Genomic DNA, 13,944 nt, shown 5'->3' on the forward strand with positions numbered 1-13,944 from the left:
TAAGGACAGATAACTATTTTTAGTGATGATTGGGGGTTGCTTCCAAATTATTGGTGAGATTGATCTGGAGTTCTAGTGACCTTTACGTTATAAAATGAATGAGAGAAAACAATATGGCAACTTTAGAAAATAAAGTTTTGCCTTTAGCAAAAAGGTAACTGTCTCTTTTAACTTAAAGGCATTTACTGTTTGTTTACTGTAGAATGCACATGCTCATTTGCTGAGCCTGGATTTTGTGATGCCATTGTTGGAAGATTTGCTGATTGTACATGTTATTTAAACATCTTGGCAAACAGCTTTTAGCCTTTTATAAGTGTATAGAAGCTATTCTTGTTTACCTATTGCCTACATATAAAATGATCACTAGAGCGAAGTGGCTTGCTATAAAGAAACCTTGGCCATATCTCTAATAAAAATTCCATTTCTTACTTTGTGCACAGACATCCCACATTGATTTTAATGGGGTAACATACCACACTCTCATAAAACATAGATGATCAGTAGTGATTCACTTCCTGACTGGATTTGTTTCAGCAAAAGTGAACCATACTGTTATTCACATTATGCAAAGCTGCCTTTAAACACCAATCTTCAAACCTCATGATCAAGTCACAAAAAGCTTGAATGTAAAAGTGCCCAAAGACTTGAAATCACAGCCTCCTTTGCAAGCGTCGTTTCAGTGTAACTGTTGGTTGCAATCAGTGTGCAACAGGTGAGTAAATTCAATTGCATGCGTAATAAATCAGTTAAGTGGGCGTCAACAACATACCTGCCCAATGCCACAACCTGTGTTTAGTCATTGTTTGTTTTAGTAAAGTAGTAGTTCATTTGTACATTATGTGGTAGTGTTATTTAGTAGAATATTTGTTTTATTGCTGTAATGATAGAAGGTTACAAAACTATCAAGTTATTTGTAAAAAAACATTTCCCCACTGCCTTAATCATTGGGGTAGGCATCATTAGGTTGACCTCTGGTTCTTGTATTGGGATAGGATACTGTAATACTGTATTCAACTAAACCAACTTTATGTAAAACCTTTTTAATTGCACTTATTTTGTTGGTTGGGGTTGGAACATGAGGTCGGGCGGCTGAAGATTGAGCTTAATATGAGACTGTGAACACAGCGGACTATAAACCTTGTTTAGCTCCCTGACCTTCAGCAGCTCGAACAGGGCTCACATTTACACACGGATTTGCATTTTTTATGACGGTGAGCATGGAGTCACCGTGTTAAGATCAAGTCCAGAGTCTAAAACGCTGTGTGTGTGCCTCTGTGTGTGTAAACAGGCCTTTCCAGTTGCACTGGGTGTGAAGTTGACTGAAGGGAGTGCCGAGGCCTCCTCTCTGATTTCAGGCGCTTGACGTCATGTAGGAGTGTGTGTGAGAGAAAACACATTCAGTGCCTGTTTTTGTGAACACATTTTTTTTTTTGGACCTCAGCACCTTTTTTTAGTCTGCTTTATTAGTGCTTTCGTTTCGTATGGTGAATTCATGCGTGACTGTTTTATACCTTTATGATGTTGAATGTTTAAGGCACCTCACTATCCGGTCTTATAATCAGTCCCATTCTAAAACGGTTCTTGATCTGCATTTTTTTCTTTTTAATTAATAAGTTTACAGATTTTGAATATCACAATTATTTGTGTATTCTTCTTAAATAATATTCCTTTCCTTCCTTTCATTTCCCTCTCATTCTTTCTCTGTGTGTTTTTAAAGCTCATCTCAGGTAAACGGTCACTAGAGGTGTATTTGTTTGGTATCTACACTCCATGTGGGCAGAAGGGCGTAAACCACACCCTGCAGTGCACCGGAAAGAGCCAGCCACCCTGTGGAGCTTTACATCCCAGAGGAATTGTTGCTCATTGAGGGAGAGCGTATTAATATCAGGATTATTTATTCACTGTTGACAGTTTCCTGACATAGGACGAGCTGGAGAAGCGAGGGGAGAGGTGTGATGAAGAAGAGGGAGAGTGAGAGAGACACTCCATCTGCTCTCTGTTTGTGCTCTTGGCTGCCTCCAGACTCTAGTTTTAAATAGAGGCAGTGTGGGATTTACAGCTTCATGCATTACCTGCAGGCCCTGTCTGCCATTCATCCATCCGTCAGTTCATCTGTGCTTCTCTTCCTTTGTATGTTTGTATCTGACTCGTTTGATGTGAGAAACACCCGAACATGGTGATGTTAATGAAACATTTCTGCATCTGTCTTTCCATCCATCTTTCTGTTCATCCAACTTTTTTCCTTCCTATTTACTAATAAGTCATTCTTTGGTTCCTTCATTTCCTTTTTCCTTCCACCAATCCTTTGTTTCCTTCCTTTGTTTCCTTTCCTTTCTTCTTGCTGAAAAACAGGTCAAAGCAGTTTTATATTACATAATTGTTGCCTTCTGCAAGCATAACCAAACAAACAGCATGACTAGTGTAGCATGATTCACATATGAATAACTCTTATGAATCGGTTCATTTATTAAATCACAAGTTAAAGTTGGCAAGAAATGAAAATTCACTGTGCATCTTTTGTTTCATTTTTAAGATTTAGCTTGACCTTCTAATGTTAAAATATTTTAATGGCAGACTTCCCCAATCATTTAGTCTACTTGAACCCTGTCTCCTCACAATAGACTGTAAGCACACTTTTTTTTTTTTTATTGCAATGCCCACATTTCAAAAGGCCCATTTACTTTTATCACCTTGTGTGTTTTTTCAAATTAGATGGCAATTCGATTTGTTCCATTTACACTTGGCCACATAACTGTGTCTCCAAAAAACGATCATAATTCCGATCTTCAATTCCCACACTACATGCAGATTCATTGGATATCACATCACAGACAGCAACGGATATGCACTGTGTTTTTATTTATCGTCAGTTGATCTCAAGATCAAAGACCGCAACAATGAGAGGGCGTCATCAGCATTAGTGAAAGAATTTAGCCTTCGGCACTTTTAATGAAGATGGCTGTTGGACATGTGAAGATGCGATGCTGAATGGTGAGTTTCATTTGCATCAATTTGTGCATGCTTGCTAAAGAGAGATGCTTATCCCTGGTAGTCCATATATTACACTTATCCAGTTGCATCTGGAATGCATCTCAAACCACCGCTTGAAGTGGTTTATGCGATCGGATTGCAGTCTCAAATGCATTTCAGAGGGCATTTACACCTCGTCTACCTTTTCATATTCTGATAGCTATCTAATGAAAGAAAACACATGAAGAGACCAAGAGTAAATCGGCCCAAAGTCCAATCAACAACCAACATATAAGTGCCTGCCCATATTTTATTTTCGATTATCAGTTACACTCAGAATACAGAAAAAAAAAAAAAGATTTGTCGCGACTTTTTTTCATTGTGAATTTAACTGTTTGGATCCATAGAGTGAATCACTGAATCAGTCAGAATAGTTGCTCAGTTTGATTTGTTACTTGTCTGAATGTTTATACTATAACAAATAGTTAAATTTAGACATTCAAAAAGACTTTTGTTTTAATAACTAGCATTTTAATGAACAAAACGACCAAAAATAGTATGGGTTTGTTTAGATGCATTTAAAACCAATTATGGGAGTGAGGTTCACAAAACCAGAATTTTGTAGAAAACACTGGTATGTGTGTGTGTGAAGAGAGAGATGGTGTATGTGTAGGTGGTGAAGTATTTATAGTTCTTCATCGTGACTGCTGCTTTCTGGGCGTGTATGACCGCATCTGTGTGTGTTGAAAAAGAGTTTCTCTTTTTCTAGGCAGAAATGGGCTTCACTCTCTGTACTTGGAATATTACGCCCAATTTCCTTTTTGCCACAGAAAGCGAGAAAGAGAAGATGAAGAAAAGTAAGAAGGGGGAAATGGAAAGAGACAGATACAAGAAAGGGAGGAAAGGGAGCTGTCCTTTAGAAAGGTAAAGAAAAGATAGGCATGAGGACGAACAACAGATCTCCATGGCAACGCTGCAATCACGACCCAGCTACTGACTGCTTCTTTAAAGACATGCTGGATTGCGTGCAAGTGCATGTGTGTTTTGAAACCGAACAAGAGAGCATGCTTTACAGCTACTACAGCATTTATGTTTAAAGGGTTCCTGGAGCCTCTGGTTCACTCCTCCATCTTTCTTTTAAAGAGACTGTTCAGAAAAGTTTGAAAGGTCAGTGATGAAAGTCATAACCAGATCAATAAACATCAGGTCTGGTCACAGAATTTTGTGCCGTGTAGCTATCTGAAGCACTTAGAGCAGCTTTTGGGTCTGATCAGCTTACTACTGAGCTGAACCAGTGCCAGCTAAACTCGGGCTCTCAGGTTCAATGCTGAAGTGAGCAGGACTCCCAGTAAACCTAAAAAAGATTCCGGCACAGACATCATGTTGTCAGGGAGAACATTATCCTATCCTCACTGCTGTCTGTTGAGGGTGTAATTACAAGGAGAGATAGATGATGATATGGAGCGAGGGAAAGACCCAGAAAAAGAGCAAAAAAAGGGAATTTTATTTAACCCAGACTGACCTTCATCCTAGATGATTCTTTAATAGTAAGGTAGATGCCAAAGGATAAAGTTCTAGATACAAAAATGAGCCCTTTTGAGACTCTCTGGTTCTGTTTTAAATCCTCGTGGGCTGTCTGCTGTCTACGTAAGCAGTTACTTTCGAAAGAGATGGTTGATTTTGACTGATTTTAAAGCGACAAAAAGTTGTTCGTTTTCATTAAGAGTTTGAGTGACAGGAATTTCGTGGATAAAAGAATAAATGGATAGTTCACTCAAAAATGAGAATTCTGTCATTATTTACTCACCCTCATGTAAACCTGTGTGACTGAGTTTGTTCTGTAGAGGGCAAAACTCCACTGACTGCCATTGTATGGCCAAAATCACTGAAGCATTTTTGTAAATAACTTCTTTGGTGTTCCACAGAAAAAAATAAAGTCATAAAGGTTTGTACTGATGAGTAAATGATGACAGAATTTGACATTTTGAGTGGACTGTCCCTTTAAGGAATCGTTTTAACTGAAATGGAACCTGGAAGTGACTGATTTGAAACGCTATATGTCCAGTCCAGCAACTCAATTATTGGGCACTCATGCATGCAACACAAGTTGCTCATGTGACACTCACAAAAGACTTGACTAACAATTACATTTGACTCCAGTAGAGATTGATGATATTATGTTGCTAAGCTAAAAGCCCAAACAATTCATAGAACATGTAAATGCTAATTAAAAATGATTTGTATTTAAATAGATTTAACTATTTCTTTTCACTGCTGCTTTAATTTGTAAAATAATACTTCCTTATACTCTTGTTTTTCAGTATGTTTGCATGTGTGTTGGGGCAGATCTCATGTGAAGTTCTGCTTGATAAGGAAGAAAGATTAGCCAAAAAGGGGAGTGCCATCATAAAAGTGCATTGTGACATTGTAGCAGAGTGTTTCATTGCTGTTTATGAGTGATGTATTGATATCAGTTATGCTTTATGTATCAGCACTCTCATGACTGTGCATACACACAAGCTACACCAAGGTCTAAAATCTGAATGCCCAGCCATACCTGCACACATGCCCTCTAATACCTTAAGTCCTTGCCCCTCTGTTCCTGTCAGCACACTGTCAATCTCCAGCTTTCCATGCCCTGACCTTTGCAACTGCTCTTGGCTCAGTTTACCTATAAACACACACATTCAGACAGACAGTGTGGGTTTACTGTATTGTTTCAGCCAGCTTTTCTCATGCCTTTCTCGTGAGCTGCCCCTCTTTCAAAATTGGCATCATGTGAAACGGGTAAAGAAATAAAGAGCATCTTCATTTAAATTCATACCACTGAGTGTGCACCATTTAGTGGACTGACGTCAAGCATTACATTTATGGCTTTGAACTTTGATCGGTTGGTCTTTGAAGACGGAGCTGTCATGAACTACAGCGCCCGGATATGTGAACTGTGGTTTGCACGCGCACACACACACACAAACACATCACCACAGGGCTCATGGAGTTGACTGGGTCTCTCTTGATGATTGAACTTTCTCTTTAATGAGCTTTGCTTTAGCTTGAGTACAAAATTGAGAAACTTCTGTAAAGTTAGATATTAAAATGGTAAATGCTGTGTGGTGCAGATGCTACTTGTGTAAAGGTTAACACGCTTATGTTATGACGGAATGAAAGCGGGAAATCGTAGAGGACCACATAGCATATGTGTGTTTGCAGGTTTAGCAGATGGACCTGTTTGATTTAATCTAATCCACTGTAATCTAATCCAATCTAATCAGATCTGGTCTGATCTGTATGTTTCTCCATTGTTATGGGGTAACGTGGGAAATTGGGATTTAATCTTGATTTGGATGGGAGAGTTGAAAAGATTTGGTGGAGTTAAGGGACTCTCGTGAGAATATGATTTTTCATTCACTAGAATCCTTTATGATTGCTGTGGTGATGCCTCTTAATTTTTCTTGTCCCATTATTTTGTTCCCTTGAAAATCATTATTGAATATAAAAAATATATAAGTTCTGTCATCATTTACTCACTGTCATGTCATTCCAAACCTGTTTGACTTTTCTTCTTCTATGGAGAAGTCTGGTTGCACACATCTTTTGAATTGGGCTGCTTAGGCAATGCAAGTTCAAGTCTGGCTTAAGTCTTCTGCCCATCATTTTCTAATGCTTAAAAAATGATCAATAGTAGTAATGATTCAAAAAAGAAACTGTCTGTAAGTTTAGTGCTGGGGCAGAGAATAAAAGGACATTGAGAGTGTTCACCAGTGCTGAAGGAAGTCATAAATTAACATGGTGCATGTGATGCATTACATAATATGCATATCTTCAGATCCTGACTTTGAATGCGTATGTGTTTCTCTGAACCTTATTCCTGTTCATTTGCAAGCTAACCAGCAAATGCAGCAACTACATTACCATTTTATTTTTTTACATTTTTTTTTTATGTTCTTTAATCTCGCTTATGTTCTCCATGGCTGCGTTTATTTGATCAAAATAATAATACAAATATTTTACAATTTAATTGTAATATATTAAAATGTGATTTATTCTCATGATGGCAAAGCATTTTCAGCAGCCATTGATTACTAAAGTCTTCATTGTCACATGAACCTTCAGAAGTCGTTCTAATATGCTGATTTGGTGCTCAAGCACAGCATTTCTTACTGTTATCGATTGTGAAAATCAGAATCAGTTGTGCTGCTTTATATTTTAGTGGAAACCATTTTTTACAGAATTCTTTGATGAATAGAAAGTTCAAAATAACAGCATTTATTTGAAATTGAAATCTTTTGCAGCATCATAAATCTTTACTTATGTCTCTGCTGATTAAAATGATTATTATTTCCTTACCCAAACTTTTGTACAGTACTAAACTCTCCTGTACCCATATCTCCTGTAACTACAGAAAGTCTTCTTACCAACAGTCAAAATCTGTCAGATGATTGTACTTAACACACACCAAGTGCTGCTTCAAATGCTTATTTTACACTTTCTGTGCTCTAGATTATAAAAATGATATGATGCATACAAGTTTTCAAGTGTGGTTCTGTTCATACCTCACATATCACTCAAACGCACTCATCTAGTTCTGACCCCTCAATTATCAGGTAGACACTTCAGTCCGAGGTTGTAATCATCACTGTGTATTTGGCATGAAAAAATGACAGAGCAATATTCTACGGCTGTGAGAATTGTAGCCATATTTTCCTCTTGTGAATCAGTCTGATACATCTATCTGCATGTGTGAGTGTGTGTGAAAGCGAGAGAGGGGAGAATGTAGTTGAATTTGAGTGTCATCCAAGTGTGACCATCTGAAACATTTTTCTGATCCCTATATCCCATCTCTATCAGACCCACTCTGATGCCAAAGGAGGAGGGCGTTCCAGTGTGTCACGTAGTCGGAATGTGGCGCCGACGGTGGATGAATACCCCCACATAGGAAATTACAGACTGCTGAAGACCATCGGCAAAGGCAACTTTGCCAAGGTTAAACTGGCCCGACATGTCCTCACTTCTAAAGAGGTAACTAGATCTCCTGTGTATTTACCTCTTTTAGTGGATCTAGTGAGTCCTCACGACACTGAAAAAAAATTGGTGTGGGATTGACTTTGCTGTACATTGAAACAATTTTCACTCCGAAATTACTACTTTCATCATATAGTACAGTTATTGCATTGTTTTTGACCGTTTGAGATTTATACACGATGCACCCTAAATTGCATCATGTCTGACTGATGCATGACCAGGGTAGAGGTCGACCGATTGATCGGCTGATTTTTGGCTTTTTTTTTTATTAATCGGCATCGGCCGAGTGTGCTGCAAATTAGGCAATATTATTATAAGGCAATTAATATACAGGTGCGTCTGCAAGCAACACGTGATGCTGCCTCGTGCGGCAAGCAGATTGCCATTCCACTGGCACAACGGATAACCCTGTGATGTCCCCCTCTGCCTGCTAACTATTTGAAGAGCGAACTACCTGGTAGAGCTGTGCGATTAATCGAAATCGAATCACAATCACGATTTGAGACGTTGCGATTTGCTAATCGCAAAGCTTGTGATGTGGATATTACTCTGATCCGGCTCGTCTCACAGACGAGCCGCACACATGCAGGTCTGTCTCATAATGCTCTTTTATACTCACGGTCTCGCATCCGGTTCTGCTCCGCAAGTCTCTCACGAGCGCATCTGGCAATATGGACGAGGCCTGATGCACGCGCACAAGCTGTGTCCACTCGCACCTGGCTCCGCGTTTAAAACGAATGTAAATTAAGTCTAACTGCTTGTTAATTTCACTTGGATGAAATGAAAGATTCAGCACATTTTCCACTTGTTCTTAAAATCCCCAAAATACTTAAAAAATTAATAAACCAGCCCGTGTAACATGTAATACTTTAATAATTGACTAAAGAAATACAGTTCTTTATTTATAAAAAATAAACAAATCTTTCCTGTGAAATTCAGTAATTCTGTGAAGTACAGGTGTATCTCAGTAAATTAGAATGTCGTGGAAAAGTTCATTTATTTCAGTAATTCAACTCAAATTGTGAAACTTGTGTATTAAATAAATGCAATGCACACAGACTGAAGTAGTTTAAGTCTCTTAATTGTGATGATTTAGGCTCACATTTAACAAAAACCTAAACAAATTACAATACTTCATAAGACAAATAAAAAAAACATTTTTAGTGAACTGTTGGCCTTCTGGAATGTTCATTTACTGTATAGACTCAATACTTGGTAGAGGCTCCTTTTGCTTTAATTACTGCCTCAATTCGGCGTGGCATGGAGGTGATCAGTTTGTGGCACTGCTGAGGTGGTATGGAAGCCCAGGTTGCTTTGATAGCGGCCTTCAGGTCATCTGCATTGTTGGGTCTGGTGTCTCTCATATTCCTCTTGGCAATACCCCATAGATTCTCTATGGGGTTCAGGTCAGGCAATGAATCTAAAATATATGACTTACAAGAAAAAAATGAACTTTTTCACCACTTTCTAATTTATTGAGATGCACCTGTACATAATAAATAATATTTTGGCATTCAAATACATCGCAAATACGGAAACATTTGATTTTGTGTCAAATGAGAGACCCAACGTTGGTTTCAGTTTCGTTTTAGCCTAAATTAATTCGTTTTGGCTTGTCGTTTATAGCTAGCTTCTTATGTTTTTAATTCTTGTTCTTTTCTAAATCCTGTTAATTGAAAGCATTTGTTGTGGAGTGAGGGGAGCTAAAATAGCCTAGCTATGTTTACAGTGTTTATTATAACGTTTGTAAACATTTCACGTCGGCGTTAGGCCTATTTCTGAATAAAATAATAAAATGCGACTTATACGTGACTTCTCTCCCTCTCTCTCTCTCTCTCTCTCTCTCTAAAAAACACAATTTTTTATACGCACAGCATATTTTAACCATGCAGCAAACCTTTTTAAATATTTTGATAAATTACTGAAAAAAAAGAACATCCCTGAGATGAAGGGAGAAAAAAAAAGAAAGAAAGAAAGAAAATCGGCCCAAAAAATCGGCATCATATATCGGCTGCCCTGATTTCTAAATATCGGCATCGGCCAGAGAAAAACCCATATCGGTCGACCTCTAGTCCAGGGCCTGTTGCATTAAATGCTTAGACTAGTATTCCAAGTTAGGGATCTATTTTTTTGTTTTTTTTTAAGGCTACTCATAACTTTAAGTCAGTTGTATAAAAATTTTAATTAGTCTAATTTGAGAAAGTACGGTTTATCCCTCGGCTAACTGTTAGTTAGTCAGACTAGTTCTTAAGACACGGTCTTAACATAATGACTGTGTTTATGCAACTGGCTCCAGATATGCTGAATCTAATTTCAAGTCACCTATGTTTGTGGTATGGACTGGATGTAAGAAAATAATATTGAATGTGAATTTTGCTTAAATTCAGACTATGGGGAAGTAATCAAATACACAAAAGGTTATTTATCTTGATTTTCTATTGAGTCCTTTTGACACTTTTCAACATTCCCAAGCGGGTTCTTCACTGATACTGTTTCCTCCTCGCTGAACAATTTAAGTAAACTTTATTTGGGTGAAAATGATGGCACAACTGTGGTACAGTCATATAAACAAACAAGTAACAAAAATAAGGGAAGGCATTGTGAAAACTGTTCAAGCCAATTCTAATATAATCTTCGAAATATGAAAGTTGATCTGTTTTAATAAAAATTAACCCCTGGGACATGCTTCTGGTGCCTGAATTTGCAGAAACATTCAAATATAGATCAAGCATAGTTAGCATTCAGAGTCATCTTTCTAGTGTAACTCTGGTATTCTGGTAAATCCTTTTGAAAAAGGTAATTTTATGTTTTAGAGAGGTGTGTAAAGATGTGTTTGTGTTTCTTTTGTCTCAGGTAGCAGTGAAAATCATAGACAAGACACAACTCAACTCTTCTAGTCTTCAAAAAGTGAGTCTGCAGATCTCCTCTATATCTGTATATCTGTCTGGAGAGAAGGCACAGAAGGGGTAATTACAGGAAGAGAGGCTGAAGGATTTCCTCTGACGTGGGAATGAACGGGTTCTGCTTTACCCCCACGCACACATACATACGCTGGTCATGTACCATTAACTTTTTGCTGTAACTACTGCAGAGTCCTGGAGGATATTAAAGAAATGAGGTTAATGCATTGTTCCTGCTGCTAGTGAAAATTTAACAATGTATGTGCTGTAAAATATTAATACACTACCATTCACAAGTAGGATATTTTGTGGTCAGAAAAATTTTTCTGGAAGAAACTGGTTTTTGAAAGATACTTTTATCCAGAAAGGATGCATTAAATTGATAAAAAATGACAGACAAAAGACAAATTAATGCTTTTCTTCAAACTTCGTTCATCAGAGACTCCTGGAAAAAAGACTTTCCACACTTCATCAAGCATAACAACCCTTTTCTACTTCTAATAATAAGATAAAAGATTTCTTGAGTACTACAATGAACACCTTAGAATGATTTCTTAAGGATCATGTAACAGAAGTGTTAAACATATTAACATATTATTTTGTAATTATAATTATTATATTATTTTGTTAAACATATTGGCCCGGTTTCACAGACAGGGTTTAGGCCATAGTTCAATTAGGACATTTATGTCATTTTTATAAACATGCTTAGAAAAAAAAACATTACTGGTGTACATCTTGAGACAAAACAAAGGCACTGATATATTTTTAGATCAGTCAGTGCAAGTTTATTTCAGTTGAAACAGCTCAGATTTACATTTTAGTCTAGGACTAGGCTTAAGACTTCTCTGTGAAACGGGGGGATTATTTTGTTATCTGCCAGCCTGGTTTAAAGCTCTTTGACTAACTGCTCAAAATCCCTATAAAACCAGCCTGACCAGACTGAGAGACCAGCAAACCAGCTTGAAATGGGATTGACCTGAGCCCTTAAAGGGACACTTGACCCAAAAATAAAAATTCTGTCATCATTTACTCACCCTCAAGTTGTTCCAAACCTGTTTGAGTTTCTTTATTCAGTTGAACACAAAAGATGACATTTTGAAGACTGGGGGTAACCAAACTGTTGCTGCTCCCCATTGACTTCCATAGTATTTTTTCCATACTATTGAAGTCAGTGGGGACCATTTTTTAAGCTATCCATTCAATTTAATGCATCTGGCATTATCACAAGGATCAGGTTAACAGCACCTTGTCAATGCTTACAATCTTCTGAAACCTTCTCTCTTTATTGTGTTTTCTCAGCTCTTCCGAGAAGTGAGAATCATGAAGCTTCTGAGTCACCCAAATATCGGTGAGTGATAGAACCCATCTAACTTGCCACACCACAATTAATAGAATTATTTTAATATTTTAAATCAGCGTCTGACATGAATCATCGGAATTGTCTGAACCATGATAATCGAAATCGTTGAAATCAGCATTCCTGAGGCTTTGATGTCATAGATGTTGAAGAAATGGACTGTTTGATATGTGCTGATATGCACTCGCTCAAGCCTACACACAAGTCAAATACTGCTGATGTATTGAACTGTGTGATTAAGTGTGTGCGCGTGCACCTGTGCTGTGACAGTGGTCTTGACGGAAACGCTAGCTCATTAGCGCTCAGCTTGTGCTCATAAATATCAAAGAACAGAGCAGAAATATGAAAGGAAAGACCTGCCCCCTTTGAGGATGCAGCACTGTGGATGATTCAGATTCTTTGCTCTCTCTCTGTTCAATGGCCGAGTGTCTCTGTGTTGGTATCACATCACACAATCACAGCTTATTGATCTGAAACGCTCCTTGATCTTTTCCATGACGACACACACAAAGTAGGGATTATGTATTTTATTCAATGCATTAATGTCAAACAGTAGTGGCCTGTTTTCGTTGAATAGACTGTGATGAATAGCGTAGCTCTGAGCTTTAAAACCGACTCCTAAACCCTGTTCATTTTTATAATTCTACTTTATTAATGCATCTCTCTTTATTAGATGCTGTTTGTTTGGATTTGGAGCATTTCTATTTTTTCCTTTAGAGTTTGTGGGTTTTTATTGTCGCTTATGAGACTTTTTTATGAGAAAAATTCTTGTCACTGCTGCTCAGCTAAGGAGACTCATTCTAATGCATTTTGTAAGCGCAATCTTTAGCGCTAAACTTTGGCTATAATCTTGTCAGCTGCTCAAGATAGATATGGTTGGATTTGTAGCATTCGTTGCAAAGCCTGAAGGGCTTCATATAGAAATAGATGTATTTATCTCCACTGCTTTCCTTCTTACTTCAAACTCATACAGTGTTATCCCAGGAAGTAATAATGCTGTGCTGTAGAGGTGTAGATGTTCTACATCTGTAATATGATTTTTTTCTCAACCCCAGTTGTTAGCACTGTTAGAAAAGTTTTACTGCAAAGGCTTTCTATTGCGGTGAATGGCAAATTTTCACAATTCTCTGAAAATATACCACTTTGAATTGTTCAGAATACAAACAATTAAAAAGATTCACATGGTTTCCAAATCAGATGTGACAGTTGATTTGTTTGTGTACATAGAAGGCTTAAATGCAACACAGTCACAGCTTGCTATTGCTAATAGAGTGCTGCAGTGATGGCGTGTTTTTTAGGAAGTTAGCATCACCCTGGTTTTCCATTGGCTTTTGGATTATTGCAGGAAATAAGCACTGTGATGAAATAAGCACTTTATGAATTTTCAAGCCCAAACACACAATATATCGACAGGAGTAAAAAGCTAAATGTTGGCTGCTAATGTACAACACCAGAATAGTTTGCAAAAGCAATAATAAACACAGTGAGGCTAAAAAAGTGGACTAGATGAGTTTACCTGTGGAGTAGATGGGTTTAACCACTTGTTAGCAACTGTCCTTTTCAAGACAAGTAAAAGCTTTAAAAAAAATCACAAGGGGTTTTTACTCATGTATTGTATGTATAAGTAAAACGTGAAAATGTCTTCCTTGTGTTAACCACAGACCTTATTTCAGCTAATTAACCAAAACCCTA

General features: G+C 37.6%; 1 protein-coding gene across 17 annotated transcripts in view; it reads left to right on the top strand.

Moving 5' to 3' along the window:
- Window positions 1-13,944, top strand: part of mark2b (MAP/microtubule affinity-regulating kinase 2b) — a 47,687-nt gene that overhangs the window by 6,751 nt on the left and 26,992 nt on the right. For all 17 annotated transcript variants that reach the window (XM_079373656.1, XM_079373640.1, XM_079373651.1 and 14 more), the window contains exons 2-4: window positions 7,819-7,989; window positions 10,846-10,899; window positions 12,195-12,243. In XM_079373656.1, coding sequence (XP_079229782.1) covers window positions 7,819-7,989; window positions 10,846-10,899; window positions 12,195-12,243 — 274 coding nt within the window. The remainder of the gene's footprint in view (window positions 1-7,818; window positions 7,990-10,845; window positions 10,900-12,194; window positions 12,244-13,944) is intronic.

Source organism: Barbus barbus (assembly GCF_936440315.1).
Source record: "Barbus barbus genome assembly, chromosome: 2".
Lineage (NCBI taxonomy): Eukaryota > Metazoa > Chordata > Actinopteri > Cypriniformes > Cyprinidae > Barbus > Barbus barbus.